At 35.7% G+C, this 18,679-nt stretch overlaps 2 protein-coding genes across 2 annotated transcripts; both read left to right on the plus strand.

Moving 5' to 3' along the window:
* Positions 1-202: 202 nt before the first annotated feature.
* Positions 203-3,596, plus strand: LOC6577534 (polycystic kidney disease 2-like 2 protein). The gene is made up of 8 exons (XM_002003463.4): positions 203-825; positions 959-1,787; positions 2,091-2,322; positions 2,385-2,612; positions 2,673-2,915; positions 2,972-3,231; positions 3,298-3,351; positions 3,415-3,596. Exons 1-8 carry the CDS (start codon positions 327-329, stop codon positions 3,518-3,520), a joined length of 2,451 nt encoding a protein of 816 aa, XP_002003499.1. The 5' UTR covers positions 203-326; the 3' UTR covers positions 3,521-3,596.
* Positions 3,597-17,443: 13,847 nt separating this feature from the next.
* Positions 17,444-18,386, plus strand: LOC6577535 (uncharacterized protein CG31750). The gene is made up of 2 exons (XM_032728566.1): positions 17,444-18,251; positions 18,319-18,386. The coding sequence occupies exons 1-2, from the start codon at positions 17,444-17,446 to the stop codon at positions 18,384-18,386; spliced, it is 876 nt and encodes a 291-aa protein (XP_032584457.1).
* Positions 18,387-18,679: the final 293 nt, after the last annotated feature.

Raw genomic sequence — 18,679 nt, forward strand, 5'->3', positions numbered from 1 at the left:
TGCATATGTATATGGGGGAGAATAGCAGGATATGTTTGACTATAAGGATGCAACTGCTGTGCAGATGTTCGCTGCATTCCTTGCTATTTTTTATGCACACCCACACTCTGCTTGACCTCCAGCAGAATTTTACTGTTTGGCAGGTCAAAGCAAGCATTGCTCAAACTTCAAGCTGTTTCCTGTCGTAGCCTTGCCCGCTCGCTTCAAACCTCTCAGTTTGATCGAGCATGTGCAGCACAGCACAACAAAATATATAAACAAATATATATAACAAAAATTGAGAACATATTCTTTATATTCATCTATTCTATTAAGGCAAACTCAAAATGGCTGATAAGGATAAAGAAAAAAATAATTATGTAGAAGATGAAGAGGAGCTGCCACAGCGGCCAGAGCGCGTAGATCAGGGCACACAGCGCTCGGGTCGTCGCCCACTGCCGCCGCCACGCCCACAGCGTAACCAGGCGCCAGACGAGGAGCCGCCATCCCCTAGAGGTCGCCATATAATCCTGCCGCAGAAAGTTAACGAATCGCATGATCACACTGCTCCAGACTCGCCTAGCCCCTCCACCCAGCCGCTGACCACAGAACAGGCACCCCCACCGCAAAAGACGGGCATTGCACGACTTTTTAGACGTAAGCAGATCTACGATGGAGATCGCGGTGAATCAAATACCGAGCCTGAAACTAGACGTAGATCAATAGCTGACAGACAGGGCATGAGAACGAAAGCATCGCGCATTCTCTATACAACCGACGAGGAGGTGCGCGAAGCACTCATGGAATTCGCCGTGTTTATCATATTTCTCATCTTAACTTCTTTGGGTGAGTAAAATAGTTCTACTTCTGTTTTAATTGTTTCTAAGTTTTGATTTAATGGCCCTAGCTTTAGGGTTTCTTTTGATACATTTTGTTTCCGCATCTAATTTATAAATACTGTTTTCAATATCCATTGCAGTCACGCTCTCAGTTCGTCATCCCTACATGTTCTATTTTAATGATACGATAAAGAAACTTTTCACAACCCGTGATATGATTATAACTCCCTCGGTCACTATATCATTTGAAAAGATCCTGACCATACCGGACTTTTGGGACTATTTAGTCTATAATTTTTTAGTAAATCTACACGGCGATATGACAGGCATAAGTTCGAACCTTCAACAAATTGACAACCCAGAACCTGTAGGTGGACCTGGAGATGGACCTGGAGATGAACCTGGAGGTGGACCTGGAGGTGGACCTGGAGGTGGACCTGGAGGTGGACCTGGAGGTGGACCTGGGGGTGGACCTGGAGGTGGGCCTGGAGATGAAGAAGACCAAATTGATAATGACGATAACCCAACACGCAAAGATAAACGTCAAGCACATACGGGGAACGCAACGAATCTACTAGGTAGAGTCTTTTTGCATGAGAACCTATTGCTGGGACCGCCCCGACTGCGGCAGATACGTGTGCGCAAAGATAGCTGCAATGTTAACGATGCCTTTATACGTTACTTCAACACATGCTATGCAGAATATTCATCCGGAATGGAAGAGATTGCAGACCATCACATGGGCACCCCATTTAGAACGATGAAGGACTTAGACTCGACTCCCTTGTGGACACAATTAAATTTCTATCGCACTGGCGGCTATACCGTCGACTTATCCTTTAGTAAGCAGAAAAATCTACGGACTATCAAACGATTGATGAATGAACATTGGCTGGATCGCGGCTCGCGGCTTTGCGTGATAGAGTTTAATTTATATAACGCAAATACAGATATATTTCAGCGTGTAAAGTAAGTTGATGCGGGATATTATATAAAATTTACAAGCATTTAAATTACTTATGCCCTTACCCAAATGTATTTAATTCTCGATCTCGGGACATTTAAGAGCAGGAGATTAATAATTGATATATAGCAAGTAAATATATATTTTATAGTAAAAATCTAGATTATTTGTACATACAATATATATATAGTTTATACGATCTAGCCGAGGAGTCAAGCTGTTAACAGGGTATCTAGAAGTCAGTCACTTCCAACACAACGTTTATTGCTCGTATTCTACTAGATTGCAATTTATAATCTTTTTTCTAGATTTATTGCGGAAATACCGCCTACTGGCGGTGTCATACCTCAGAGTCAGCTGCAGACCGTGAAAGAACTCTCATTTTTAAATGATCGAAGTCTGTCCATGACCTGCGTAATTATATTTTGGTATGTTATGGTTGTATACTACACCTTATCGGAAATAACTGCAATACGCAGAATTGGTCCCAAGAATTATTTTAAGTCCATAATGAACATACAGGATTTACTTATATTGGTCGTACGTTGCAACCAAATATCACATATTTTCCGACTCAATATAACTTCTACCACGTATTTTAGTTTGCATATCTGGCTATGATCTATAACGTTTGGCATATGTTCAAGGTGACTGGAATTGTAAATGCATTGAAGTCCAAAGAAAAGTACCTGAGTTTGGATACTTTATGTTTGTGGAATACTATCTATGTGGATATGATGGCCATTTTGGCATTTCTCGTTTGGGTTAAGATCTTTAAGTTCATTAGTTTCAACAAGACGCTCGTGCAGTTTACAACGACATTGAGACGCGTGAGTAATGTGATATAAGAAATTACTAAGAGCATCTAATCAATTTCCTATCATATTTAGTGCTCGAAGGACTTGGCTGGCTTCAGTCTCATGTTCGGCATTGTATTTCTGGCCTATGCCCAGCTGGGTCTGCTGCTGTTTGGCACTAAGCATCCTGATTTTCGCAATTTCCTGACATCTATTTTGACCATGATACGCATGATTCTGGGCGACTTTCAATACAATCTCATTGAGCAGGCTAACCGTGTGCTGGGACCCATTTACTTCCTCACTTACATTCTGCTGGTCTTCTTTATTCTGCTGGTAAATATTGAGATATTTATTACCAAAAAACCGCTGATCACTTTTTACTATTTTAGAATATGTTCTTGGCCATCATAATGGAAACGTACAATTCCGTAAAGAGTGAAATAACTCAGGGTCGCAGTCAGCTAGGCGCATATGTCTATAAGAAAATTTCAGCTTTCTTCTATATGATTAGGCACTGTGGACGCAAGCGTCAAAATCAAGTTCTGCCACAGCCGACTGAAACCGAAGAAGATTTAGGCACTGATATGGCTAACAATCCCTACCAACCGAGGGAAAGAATTCATTTACGCAGAAATCTAACGGAAGCCGAGTAATTGAATATAGCAGAAGTTACTGTTATAATTTTAATATATCTATATATTTTTGTTTTCTATAGGGCACACTATTTCGCAGATGTACCTAATGAAGTCAGGAATAAGGATATGTACCGGTAGGTGCCAAATCATTTCTTTATATATATTCGAAAGTCATCAACTGTGCCAATTTCCCTCAGTCTCAACAATCGCGTTTCTTTGCTGGAGGAAATTCTTGAACAGCTGGTTACCAATATGGATGCCATATTGAAGCGTGTGGAAAGCGAAATTAAGAAAAACAAATGAAGCTGTTTCTGTAGTTTTCAATGATTTGTTTGAATTCAAGTAAAATATTTAAATATAATCAAATTAAATTTGTTAAGTTTCACTCGTTGGACAGCAGCAACAGCGGCAGCCAAGCGAAGAAGCCACAGAAACCTCCAGCGCTAATCTCTGCCAAATCTGCCCTAACGGGAGTTTCAAAGCGTTGCCACCTAATGTGTATTTAGTTGGAGAACAGAATGCGGACCAGCGTGCCAAAAGGACATGTGGCCCACGAGCGGGGCGCATCATTAAGTATCTGGCGTTTAGGACCAGGTTGCTAGGATACTAGGGTACAAACACTTCTAGCCACCATGTTGCGGTTGTGGCACGTGTGTTTGTGTGTGTGGGTGTGGCCAACAGCAACATCTGCGCTGAAAACCAAAGGATGGCAGAGTTATGAAATAGCTTGTATATACAAATTGCATTTAAAAACGTGCAAACAAGGTAACGAAATTTAAAAGAAAATAATAGAAAAAAGGAATTAAATACATTCAAAGGAACATACTAATTTTAAAATAAATCGAAAATAGTAAAACTGTAATATTTAAAACAAAGATAAACATAAGTTTACTTTAAGTTTCTCTCAAAACTCTTCAAATAATGTTAATTAACACAGGAATTTCATGATAACAGAAATGTTGTTGAGCTGCAGTGAAATCAATACAAATATGCAATAAGCAATCCTTTACATATCAAATAGATTTTACTTAACAGCCATACTCTCGTGTTATTCCACGTTTGTAAATACAAATACAAAATACAAATTGAAAACTTGCCGTCGAGGCTCGGCAGGGAACAGCTATGTAAATACAAAACTAAATAAAAGCGAGCAGAGAACTGAAGCAGACAAATTGCGCTGGCAGCACTGCCACCATCGCTGCCGCCGTCAATTGCCACTTGAAAAGGCGCCAATTGCCACAGGATAACTAGCGGGCGGCAGTGCGGCATGAGGCAATGCCATAATTACTTACCTTTATGCTTTATGCATGCAGAGAAAAATGTTAAAATGTTGCTGTTGCTGCTGCTGCTGCTGCTGCTGATCATCATCATCGTCATAAAGATGGCGATGATGATGCCAGGCGGTTGGCAGCGGGCCAGTTGAAGCGGCATTGCCCACTATACTGCTCAAGCCCGTCCCTCATAATGTACAAATATGTCGGCCACTTGTGCATTCAATGGGCCTGCGATTCGCCCAAACAACAGCAGCAAAATGAATTCGAAAGAAAAAGCCAAAAAATCGAAATGCTCAACTAAAAAATGCCCTGCTATAGCAAGGCGTAACATATGTATGTATGTGGATCAAGCTTTCAATACTTACATTAGTCTGCACATACGATGAAATTTACCGAAATTGTGCTTCTCCTTCTATTCACTCTGTTCCGCTCTAACTGCTACACGATGCAGTATACCCCAACAATGTTGGGCAAAGGGTATAGGAATATTCGTAAAGTGCCTGCACACAAGCGTAGGCAAAATGAAATTGACGCGTAAATATTAAAACAGGTAAATATAAAATAAAATGGCAAAAATTACAACTGCTTTACTGCTATTTGCACACAACATAAATCAACAGTGCTTTAAAGATATCAATTCTATTAATTATGTACATATGTGCACTTACACATACATATAACACGCACACACACACATACACTGAGCAATATGGCGTCTACACACGTAATTATTTGTAACTGTACTATTATATTTCAAGCTGCTATTTTCGTCTCTCCGCGATCGCTTACTCAAATGATATGCATATCAAAATGTTAACTTCTTCCTCTTGGTTTGCACAACACTGTTAACGCTTAAACTTACGACTTTAGACTGTTAAGCCGCACTAGCTTTAACAGAAGTCTGTTAAAGGCCAACAACCAAACGAGGGACAGTACAAAAAACAATTTAAGCAGCTTAGCGACCACTGATTTAAAAAATATATATATATGCGATAGGCCAAAAGGATAATGCGTAATTAACTGACCATAAGTTAACAATTAATTAAACGAACAACTCATTAACAGCAGAGAGACAGTAATCAAGCACTTTATTAACACTATCATCATTTCCAATGCTACAACACCTATCGTACATAGCACAACATGTAATGAGAGCACTTATGTATGCAGGTAAACATTTGTCAATTGTCCATTCTCATTTCAAAGCGAAAGTGGAACAGTTTCATTACCACAAAATTAGATCACAAACTGGTATCGAAACTGAAACTCGAGGTCTCTACAAAACACGGAGTTCGGCAACTTGGAATTCAATTTATGAGGATTAAGGATAATCGTTATCCGCCTTAACCTTAACTTACAATGACCATTCAGTTCACTGGAAATCATCGAGAAGACCAGCAAATGCATAGGAAAGAATTATTATTCCACTGGACAGTTCACTTCTTAAGTCGCGTTCTATATCGCATCTGCCGTTTCTGTGCATTCGGAAACTTTAAGTATAATACGGACACAAACAAATTGTTTATATGTCCATATGGGGCCTTTACAAAATACTTCACCAGGAGTGTCAAAATATTTCTTATACTTGTGGATTATGCTAATTATGTTTTTATAGTATTTACGTTTTTTACTCATTACCTTCAGAACAGGTCGATATATCGTAGTGGATATCATTTTTATCTAGAAATTTTAATATACACATGTGTTAATTGGCAGTTTGTAAAGCTTATGATCTTCCTACATAGCTGGAAAAGTAGTATCTCCTGCGTTGCTGTGATCAACAAAGTGCTGGAAATACATAAGACTATGATATCATCCTTTAGCAATTCATATTTCACAGTTGAGCATAGCCTACTTTTGATATATTTTTTCGAATTTGTATTCACTATTATTCAACTGTGGAATCAAATAATGAGGTTTACCTATATGCTTGTCTTCAAATACCGAATAATATTATTCGAGCTATTTTATTGGGCGTACTTTCTATACCAGTTGATCATAATAGCCTGGCATCGGGTATTACTTAGTGCCATAAAAGCTTGTAAAAATAGAAACCGAGATCGTAAACGACTAATTTATATATATAAAATGTATTTTCGTATATGTGAAGTGCACGGAGAGGTTACAGAACTCTGGTTACGCATATCGGAAGCCCTTTTGGGTTGTATAACCATGTTATCCGCGGATATTTCGGAGGAGCTATATGACGTTATCTACCAAGAAAAGAGCACTACGGAGAAATGGAAATTCTTCATTGTTTTAAAAGTTGGGAACTGCATAGCTCCATTTCTAAAAGTTTTTCTATTAGGTCTATGTACTGTTCATATAGAGAACCTAACAAAACTTCTATGTGACCACATTTATATAACTGACCTGCTTTACTGGTCGAGATCGTATTATGGACTTGAAAAAAGTCATATATGAAACTGCTGGATTGTCAGGTATAGTATTATTTACAATATTAAGATCAGTTAACGATACATTTCATTTCCAGTTCTATTGCTTCTGTCTTCAGCAACACACCAGTCCGATTAGAAATCACATATGGCACAGGGGACAATCTATTAATATTGAATTTCTTTTACGATTTATATGGATAGCTTTTCTGAATGCAATGTCAAATTTACAGTATGCTTTTACAGAGCAAATGGCTTTGAATACCTTATATTGATATACTAAAATACTTGTAGACTCTGAATATTTTCAATTTGTATTTCAAATTATTAGTGTGCGAAAATTTATGTATCATAATAAAATAATAATTTGATAGTTAGAATTAACGCTGAGATGCGGAACTGCTCCTTATTTGCTACCGGATATAATTATGCATAATTTATACCAATGTTAATTGAAAGTTTCTAAAAATAATTATCTTCCTTCATAGCTGGAAAAGGAACGAAACCTGTGTTGCTGTGATCAACAAGGTACTGCAAATACAAAAGATATCACCTTTTAATTACTCATATTTCCCAATTATATATTATGTAACTTTAATATCTTTTTCGAATTTGTGTTCACTGATATTCAATATAATAATATTATTAATATTATATATATATTATATTAATATTATATAATAATATTATTCGAAATAATTTACTGGGCGTACTTTCTATACCAGTTGATCCTTATAACCTGGCATCAGGTGTTGTTTAGTGCCATTGGGTGTATCTCTTACAACCGCAAATATAACTGAGACAGCAGGAAAATACTCTAAGCAGCTTTGCAACCACTGAATAAAAAAGAATACATACAATATACAATAGCCCAAATGGATAATGCGAAATAAACTGACCAAAATTAAACGCACAACTCATTATCAGATGAGAGATATTAATCAAGCTCTTTTTTTTTATGCAAAGTGTTGCATCATTGTCATCATTACCAATGCTACAACACCTATTAAACATAGCATAAAATGTAATAAGACCACTTATGTATGTAGACATTTGTCAATTGTCCAGCTCATAACAAAGTGGAAGTGGAGCAGTTTCTTTTCCACAAAATTAGATCATTAACTGGTACCGAAACGGAAACTCTACCCTCTGAAATTAGTTGCTTTTAATGTTCGTCAAGAGCATTCGAGCTCCCTATAAAGCACGGAGTCCGACAACTTGGAATTCAATTCAAAATTTACATACAGTGACAGATCAGTTCAGTGGAAATCATCGAGAAGACCAGCAAATGTATAGGAAAGAATTATTATTCCACTGGACAGTTCACTTCTTAAGTCGCGTTCTATATCGCATCTGCCGTTTCTGTGCATTCGGAAACTTTAAGTACAATACGGACACAAACAAATTGTTTATATGTCCATATGGGGCCTTTACAAAATACTTCACCAGGATTGTCAAAATATTTCTTATACTTGTGGATTATGCTAATTATGTTTGTATAGTATTTACGTTTTTTACTCATTACCTTCATAGCAGGTCGATATATCATAGTGGATATCCTTTTTATCTAGAAATGTTAATATACACATGTGTTAATTGGCAGTTTGTAAAGCTTATGATCATCCTACATAGCTGGAAAAGTAGTATCTCCTGCGTTGCTGTGATCAACAAAGTGCTAGAAATACATAAGACTATGCTATCATCCTTTAGCAATTCATATTTCACAGTTGAGCATAGCCTACTTTTGATATATTTTTTCGAATTTGTATTCACTATTATTCAACTGTGGAATCAAATAATGAGGTATACCTATATGCTTGTCTTCAAATACCGAATAATATTATTCGAGCTATTTTATTGCGCGTACTTTCTATACCAGTTGATCATAATAGCCTGGCATCGGGTATTACTAAGTGCCATAAAAGCTTGTAAAAATAGAAACCGAGATCTTAAACGACTAATTTATATATATAAAACGTATTTTCGTATATGTGAAGTGCACGGAGAGGTTACAGAACTCTGGTTACGCATATCGGAAGCCCTTTTGGGTTGTATAACCATGTTATCCGCGGATATTTCGGAGGAGCTATATGACGTTATCTACCAAGAAAAGAGCACTACGGAGAAATGGAAATTCTTCATTGTTTTAAAAGTTGGGAACTGCATAGCTCCATTTCTAAAAGTTTTTCTATTAGGTCTATGTACTGTTCATATAGAGAACCTAACAAAACTTCTATGTGACCACATTTATATAACTGACCTGCTTTACTGGTCGAGATCGTATTATGGACTTGAAAAAAAGTCATATATGAAACTGCTGGATTGTCAGGTATAGTATTATTTACAATATTAAGATCAGTTAACGATACATTTCATTTCCAGTTCTATTGCTTCTGTCTTCAGCAACACACCAGTCCGATTAGAAATCACATATGGCACAGGGGACAATCTATTAATATTGAATTTCTTTTACGATTTATATGGATAGCTTTTCTGAATGCAATGTCAAATTTACAGTATGCTTTTACAGAGCAAATGGCTATGAATACCTTATATTGATATACTAAAATACTTGTAGACTCTGAATATTTACAATTTGTATTTCAAATTATTAGTGTGCGAAAATTTATATGTATCATAATAAAATAACAATTTGATAGTTAGAATTAACGCTGAGATGCGGAACTGCTCCTTATTTGCTACCGGATATAATTGTTATTTAAAATGCTTAATTTATACCAATGTTAATTGAAAGTTTCTAAAAATAATGATCTTCCTTCATAGCTAGAAAAGGAACGAAACCTGTGTTGCTGTGATCAACAAGGTACTGCAAATACATAAGATATCACCTTTTAATTACTCATATTTCCCAATTATATATTATGTATTTTTAATATCTTTTTCGAATTTGTGTTCACTGATATTCAATATAATAATATTATTAATATTATATATATATTATATTAATATTATATAATAATATTATTCGAAATAATTTACTGGGCGTACTTTCTATACCAGTTGATCCTTATAACCTGGCATCAGGTGTTGTTTAGTGCCATTGGGTGTATCTCTTACAACTGCAAATATAACTGAGACAGCAGGAAAATACTCTAAGCAGCTTTGCAACCACTGAATAAAAAAGAATACATACAATATACAATAGCCCAAATGGATAATGCGAAATTAACTGACCAAAATTAAACGCACAACTCATTATCAGAAGAGAGATATTAATCAAGCTCTTTTTTTATGCAAAGTGTTTGCATCATTGTCGTCATTACCAATGCTACAACACCTATCAAACATAGCATAAAATGTAATAAGACCACTTATGTATGTAGACATTTGTCAATTGTCCAGCTCATAACAAAGTGGAAGTGGAGCAGTTTCTTTTCCACAAAATTAGATCATTACCTGGTACCGAAACGGAAACTCTACCCTCTGAAATTAGTTGCTTTTAATGTTTGTCAAGAGCATTCGAGCTCTCTACAAAGCACGGAGTCCGACAACTTGGAATTCAATTCCAAATTTACATACAGTGACAGATCAGTTCAGTGGAAATCATCGAGAAGACCAGCAAATGTATAGAAAAGAATTATTATTCCACAGGACAGTTCACTTCTTAAGTCGCGTTCTATATGGCATTTGCCGTTTCTGTGCATTCGGAAACTTTAAGTACAATACGGACACAAAAAAATTGTTTATATATCCACATGGGGCCTTTACAAAATACTTCACCTGGATTGTCAAAATATTTCTGATACTTGTGGATTATGTTAATTATGTTTACTTAGTATATACTTTTGTTGCTCATTACCATCATAACACGTCGATACATCGTAGTGGATATCCTTTTTATCTAGAAATGTTAATATACACATGTGTTAATTGGCAGTTTGTAAAGCTTATGATCTTCCTACATAGCTGGAAAAGTAGTATCTCCTGCGTTGCTGTGATCAACAAAGTGCTAGAAATACATAAGACTATGCTATCATCGTTTAGCTATTCATATTTCACAATTGAGCATAGCCTACTTTTGATATATTTTTTCGAATTTGTATTCACTATTATTCAACTGTGGAATCAAATAATGAGGTTTAACTATATGCTTGTCTTCAAATACCGAATAATATTATTCGAGCTATTTTATTGCGCGTACTTTCTATACCAGTTGATCATAATAGCCTGGCATCGGGTATTACTTAGTGCCATAAAAGCTTGTAAAAATAGAAACCGAGATCGTAAACGACTAATTTATATATATAAAACGTATTTTCGTATATGTGAAGTGCACGGAGAGGTTACAGAACTCTGGTTACGCATATCGCAAGCCCTTTTGGGTTGTATAACCATGTTATCCGCGGATATTTCGGAGGAGCTATATGACGTTATCTACCAAGAAAAGAGCACTACGGAGAAATGGAAATTCTTCATTGTCTTAAAAGTTGGGAACTGCATAGCTCCATTTCTAAAAATTTTTCTATTAGGTCTATGTACTGTTCATATAGAGAACCTAACAAAACTTCTATGTGACCACATTTATATAACTGAACTGCTTTACTGGTCGAGATCGTATTATGGACTTGAAAAAAAATCATATATGAAACTGCTGGATTGTCAGGTATAGTATTATTTACAATATTAAGATCAGTTAACGATACATTTCATTTCCAGTTCTATTGCTTCTGTCTTCAGCAACACACCAGTCCGATTAGAAATCACATATGGCACAGGGGACAATCTATTAATATTGAATTTCTTTTACGTTTTATATGGATAGCTTTTCTGAATGCAATGTCAAATTTACAGTATGCTTTTACAGAGCAAATGGCTATGAATACCTTATATTGATATACTAAAATACTTGTAGACTCTGAATATTTTCAATTTGTATTTCAAAATATTAGTGTAAGAAAATTTATATGTACGAATAAATCATAGTCATAATAATTTGATTGTTAGAATATAAGCTTTATTCCAATGTTAATTGAAAGTTTCTAAAAATAATTATCTTCCTTCATAGCTGGAAAAGCAACGAAACCTGTGATGCTGTGATCAACAAGGTACTGCAAATACATAAGACTATGTATCATGTTTTAGTTATTTATATTTTACAATTGAATATCATGTACTTTTGATATCCTTTTTCGAATTTGTATTCACTGTTATTCAATTGGGGAATCATATAATAATATTATTCGAAATAATTTACTGGGCGTACTTTCTATACCAGTTGATCATTATAGCCTGGCATCAGGTATTGCTTAGTGCCATAAAAACTTGTAAAAATAGAAATCGAAATCGTAAACGATTAATACACATATATATAATGTATTTCCGTATATACGAAGTACACGGTGAGGTTACACAACACTGGCTTCGCATATCGGGGACCATCTTCGGCTATATAACTATGTTATCCGCAGATATATCGGAAGATTTATAATTCGTTTCACTATAATTTCATAACCGATTTGCCCCTAGTGGGTGTAGATATTTAATTTTTGCATCAATATTTATAGAGTCGTAGCATTAGCTGACGTGTAAAATTGAAGCGCTCTAGCGTTCTTTAAAACAATAGCTTTTTGATCTTGGGTGGTCAACACGAATCTACATTGCAAATTTCAGCTTAATAGGTTTTGAACTAAAATCATTTCCGACATATCGGAAAATGCATTTTTTATAACAAAATGCTAATTTTTGCATGTTGCATGTTTGGTGCAGAAATCTATTAAAAGCCAAATACCACTGCGACAGCAGAAAATCAATTGAAGCAGCTTAGTAACCACTATTTAAGCAAGAAAGAAAGCTCTAGTCGAGACCCCCCACCCCTATATCCATCCCTCACCAATATGGTTGTAAAAAGCGTATTTCAAATACTAGAGACTTGTGCTTTGGCAAATATATCCATGTTATAATCATAATCTAAAAGTTTCATGAAGAAAGTACATCCACAAGAAAAGTTATTAAACAATTAAGTTCTCATAGTAAGCGCACACTGCAGTCCATGCGTGTTTATGGGTGGCTGCTTGTGGTGTGTATGCATATGTGAATGTGTGTGGCTGTATGTGTGTGTGTATGTGTGTGTGTATCGTGTGTGTGTGTGTTTGTGCGTGTGTGCGTGTGTGCGTGTGTCTTGTGTAAGCAGAAAGACGCGTAAAATTATTGAAATAGATATTGCTCGAAGGGTTCAGGGGATCTCGTAGTCGAGCAGTCTCGACTACTATTTATTGTTATTACTATTATTATTATCCCAATATTATAAAACCTATCAAACATAGCATAAAATGTAATGAGGCCACTTATGTTATTGGTAAACATTTGTCAATTGTCCATTCTCATTCCCAAGTGGAAGTGGCAGTTTCTTTTACACAAAATTAGATCATTAACTGGTACCGAAACTGAAACTCTACCCATTGTAGTTAGTTGCTTTTAATATTCGTCTAGACCATTCGAGCTCCCTATAAAGCACGGAGTCTGGCAACTTGGAATTCATTTCAAAATTTACATACAATGACAGTTCAGTTCACTGGAAATCATCGAGAAGACCAGCAAATGTATAGAAAAGAATTATTATTCCACTGGACAGTTCACTTCTTAAGTCGCGTTCTATATCACATCTGCCGTTTCTGTGCATTCGGAAACTTTAAGTACAATACGGACACAAACAAAATATTTTTATGTCCATATGGGACCTTTACAAAATACTTCATCTGGATTGTCAAAATATTTCTGATACTTGTGGATTATGATAATTATATTTATATTATATTTACTTTTGCTACTCATTATCTTTATAACATGTCGACATATCGTAGTGGATATCATTTTTGTATAGAAATGTTAATATACACATGTGTTAATTGGCAGTTTGTAAAGCTTATGATCTTCCTACATAGCTGGAAAAGTAGTATCTCCTGCGTTGCTGTGATCAACAAAGTGCTGGAAATACATAAGACTATGATATCATCGTTTAGCTATTCATATTTCACAATTGAGCATAGCCTACTTTTGATATATTTTTTCGAATTTGTATTCACTATTATTCAACTGTGGAATCAAATAATGAGGTTTAACTATATGCTTGTCTTCAAATACCGAATAATATTATTCGAGCTATTTTATTGCGCGCACTTTCTATACCAGTTGATCATAATAGCCTGGCACCGGGTATTACTTAGTGCCGTAAAAGCTTGTAAAAATAGAAACCGAGATCGTAAACGACTAATTTATATATATAAAATGTATTTTCGTATATGTGAAGTGCACGGAGAGGTTACAGAACTCTGGTTACGCATATCGGAAGCCCTTTTGGGTTGTATAACCATGTTATCCGCGGATATTTCGGAGGAGCTATATGACGTTATCTACCAAGAAAAGAGCACTACGGAGAAATGGAAATTCTTCATTGTCTTAAAAGTTGGGAACTGCATAGCTCCATTTCTAAAAGTTTTTCTATTAGGTCTATGTACTGTTCATATAGAGAACCTAACAAAACTTCTATGTGACCACATTTATATAACTGACCTGCTTTACTGGTCGAGATCATATTATGGACTTGAAAAAAAGTCATATATGAAACTGCTGGATTGTCAGGTATAGTATTATTTACAATATTAAGATCAGTTAACGTTACATCTCATTTCCAGTTCTATTGCTTCTGTCTTCAGCAACACACCAGTCCGATTAGAAATCACATATGGCACAGGGGACAATCTATTAATATTGAATTTCTTTTACAATTTATATGGATAGCTTTTCTGAATGCAATGTCAAGCTTACAGTATGCTTTTGCAGAGCAAATGGCTGAGAATTCATTTTACTAATATACTGAAACCCTTGGAAATTCTGAAAAATTACAACTTTTATTTCATATTATTATTGTAAGAAAATTCATATGTACGAATATATCATAATAATACTATAACATATAATAATAATTTGAAAATATATGAGGGCTCTCATTCAATACTATAACTGTCATTTTTATGGAATGTTAAGACTATTTAGTATGATGTTTAGTAACTCGAAAACATATAGTATTTTCCAACTTTTAGACCATCTAAAAAATTTTATTGAAATTTAAAATTCAGGGTTGTGAAAAAAAGCATTTTTTTTATTAAATACCTCTCGTAGAATATATAGTGGCTGTCCTGGCTAAATATGCGGTATTTGTGTCTGAATTCAATAAAATAACTTGACCCAGAATCTAAATTGGCATTTCATTAGGCATAATTACAGAAAATTTGTAGCCTATTACTGTTAACATTTTCATCATACCACTTCCACATCGAAATAGTTCATTAGAACTGGAACGGAACAACAACCCAATGAAAGAAGTTGGTTTCAATATGCAATTAGTATACTCGAGTTCCTTGTAAAGCACGGGACTCGGCATCTGGGCACCATCCTAGTTCATTATAACATATAATTCAAGATTGGAGAGAAACGTTATCCTTAACACCAACAAAGTATGACATTTCAGTTAAATGGAAAAACCCGTAAGGAGCGGCGAATGTGCAGGATCGAGTTATTATTCCACAGCACCGTTCATTTATTGACTCGCGTTCTATATCGCATCTGCCGTTTCTGTGCTTTTGGATACTTTAAGTACAATGCGAATACAAACAAATTGTATATACGCCAACATAATAACTTTATTAAATACTTTAGCTTGGTTGTGAAAATAATTCTGCTACTTTTAGATTATCTCAATTATAATTATGTGATCGTTAGAATTGAAGCTCATACCCAACGGGACTGCTCCCTATTTGCTAGCGGATATAATTTTTATCTAGAATGCTTAATTTATACCAATGTTAATTGGCAGTTTCTCAAAATAATTATCTTCCTTCATAGCTGGAAAAGGAACGAAACCTGTGTTGCTGTGATCAACAAGTTATTGGAAATACATAAGACTATGATATCATCTTTTAATGATTCATATTTCACAATTGAATACCATGTACTTTTGATATCTTTTTTCGAATTTGTATTCACTATTATTCAATTGGGGAATCAGATAATAAGACACCGTCGCTTATTAGTGTTCAAATACCAAATAATATTATTCGAGATCATTTACTGGGCGTACTTTCTATACCAGTTAATACTAATAGTCTGGCATCGAGTATTGCTTAGTGCCATCAAAGCTTGTACTAGTAGAAAGCGATATCGTAAACGACTAATTCCCATTTATAGAATGTATTTCCGTATATGCGAAGTACACAGCGAGGTTACACAGCTCTGGTTAAGCCTATCGGGAGCCCTCTTCGGTTGTATTACCATGTTATCCGCGGATATTTCAGAAGAGCTATATGACCTTATATACCAAGAAAAAAGCACTGCAGAGAAATGGAAATTCTTCGTTGTTTGGAAAATGGGGAATTGTGTAGCTCCCTTACTAAAAATTTTCCTGTTGGGCCTTTGTACTAATAGTATTGAGAATCTAACCAAACTTCTGAGTGAACAAATTTATTTAATTGAACTGCTTCACTGGACTAGATCATATAAAAGGCTTGTACTGTGTCTGAAAAGTACGGCACATACGAATGTGCTAGATTCTCAGGTAAGGCAATATATAATTGTACAATCTGATCAGATAACATTTTATCTCGCATGCAGTTCAACTGTTTCTGTCTTCAGCAACACACCTGTCCGATCAGAAATCACATATGGCACAGGGGCCAATCTATTAACATTGAATTTCTTTTGCTATTTATATGGATAGCTTTCCTAAATGGAATGTCCAATCTACAATACGCTCTAGCAAACAAAAGAGCTTGGAATTACTTTTATTAATTTCTTGTGCACTTTTAAGACAGTTAGGAATATGATAAGCATTTGTAAATTTGGAAAGTACGAATTTGTATAAAAAAAAACAACAACAAACAAAGAACAATTTAAACAATGTACAAATATATCATAATAATGATATTTATAAGAGTAAACTACTAAAAAATAAACATACGAAATACAAAATTCAATGCATTGAAAACCAAAAGTCTCTAATATTTCTAACATATGAGATTACTGTAAATATATGGACGGAAGAACAGATATGGCAATATATCTATTTTTTACCGCCGCGATATATAAAATACATACATATACATGTCATTCGCGCCTTCCAGAAATAAGTTCCAATTTCAAGCAAAAATACAGTACAATAATTTGACCCAATACCCAATACCCAAATGGAGCATATCATTAGGCATAATTATCGAAATTATGTTGCCCATTATTGTCAACATTTCTCCCACTTCGGGACATTTCAGTAGCGCTGAAGGTGGATCTTGGGCTCACTCCATCGAAATAAGTTGGCCCCGATGGAACGCCTGGAACGGTTTCTCAACGAAGCAAGCATTCGAGTTTTGAGCAATTCACTTTATTTAACTTGTCGTCTCGCTGGTCTCGGCTACTTTAAGTACAGCTCGCAGAAGGAAAAGCTGTACACGGATAGTACACATAGATGTCTTGAATGGATTATTAAAATCTTTTTGTTATGCATAGATAATTATAATGTGCTGGGCTATTGCTTTTGTTTTGTCATTATGGTTGATTCGCCATTGGAAGCACAGCGAGAGGATTTCGATAATTATGTGTTCTTTTCGACGTGGCTAATGAATAACTGGATGCTGCTGCATCTGTTTCGGCTAGCGCATAATCAGAAGTACAGTGCAGACTGCCAGCTAACGATCAACGATATAATCAAATTGAATAAAACTGTGCATATGTGCTTTGGCAGCTGGAGCTTAAGGACGAAACTCGATATACTACTGATCTTTCATCTGCAATATGCTCTAACTACGCTGCAATTGCGAAAAATTTGGGATCAATATTTTTGCGAGACGTACATCATACTCCTCTTCGAGATCTACTTCTGTGCCTACTTCGTCTATCAGCTGCTGCTGCTGGCTTGGCTGGGAGCTCTGCACAAAAACTTAAGCACTTATTATCTGAATCCTCGACAGGGACACTTTCCCAGCTCTCACTCGCGTCGTCAGCTAATACAGTTCTTTAGCGTGTACTGGCGGATCAAGAGCGTCCATCAATGTGTTAGGAAACTCTGGCGCCGAGTGCCTGCCGTGCTGTTTCTCTTTTTGCTCAAACAAACTCAATACCTGGCCTACAATCTATACAACATGATCAATCATCGGCCCATCAATCACCTAATTGAATTTGAATGCTGTGTGGTGCCCATGCTAAAAATATTTATTCTCGCCATTTGCAACAAACGCATTCAAATGCTCAATCAGCAGCTGAGGGAATATCTCTTGCGCATTGAGTTGCTGCATTGGAATTGGCTCGAGTCTGGACTGGAATCAGCTGTGGCCGTACCGTTTGCCAAGATTTTAAGCCGTAAGGTGAGTGAGTGCCAAAATTTGGGGGAGTATGCCAAACGCTCAACTCTGCTCACTCTTTACAGAACTCCTGGTTTTATCTGCAGCTGCTGGCAGACCCGATGGAAACGTTCAATGGCAAAATGGGATTTAATATAAATTTCAGATGTCGGTTCCTATTTGTTTCTGTTTCATATTTGATATTTCATTTTACATAGATTGATTAAAATCGAATATACTCGGTTTTGAGGTGTTTTAATACACATATGAAATGCGACGTTTATGCATAATTTTAATGTGTTTCATTATTCCAAATGTATTAAATAAAGTGTAAAAAAAAAAAGAAAATATGAAGTCTCACTACTCTCACTCAGATTTTTCATGAAAAAGACTTGGCTTTAAAAATAATACAATGATTGATACAATTCCTCCACTCAAGGTTGACCT

This window comes from Drosophila mojavensis, unplaced genomic scaffold, assembly GCF_018153725.1.
Source record: "Drosophila mojavensis isolate 15081-1352.22 unplaced genomic scaffold, ASM1815372v1 contig_36, whole genome shotgun sequence".
In the NCBI taxonomy this organism is placed as follows: domain Eukaryota; kingdom Metazoa; phylum Arthropoda; class Insecta; order Diptera; family Drosophilidae; genus Drosophila; species Drosophila mojavensis.

What these genes read in the sequence shown, in the direction of transcription:
- LOC6577535 (XM_032728566.1), top strand. Translation starts at nt 17,444, where the DNA reads ATGGTTGATTCGCCATTGGAAGCACAGCGAGAGGATTTCGATAATTAT. An exon ending in GTTTGCCAAGATTTTAAGCC is followed by an intron (nt 18,252 to 18,318) that starts GTAAGGTGAGTG and finishes CACTCTTTACAG; the next exon opens with AACTCCTGGTTTTATCTGCA.
- LOC6577534 (XM_002003463.4), top strand. Translation starts at nt 327, where the DNA reads ATGGCTGATAAGGATAAAGAAAAAAATAATTATGTAGAAGATGAAGAG. An exon ending in TTACAACGACATTGAGACGC is followed by an intron (nt 2,613 to 2,672) that starts GTGAGTAATGTG and finishes TATCATATTTAG; the next exon opens with TGCTCGAAGGACTTGGCTGG. An exon ending in AGGAATAAGGATATGTACCG is followed by an intron (nt 3,352 to 3,414) that starts GTAGGTGCCAAA and finishes AATTTCCCTCAG; the next exon opens with TCTCAACAATCGCGTTTCTT.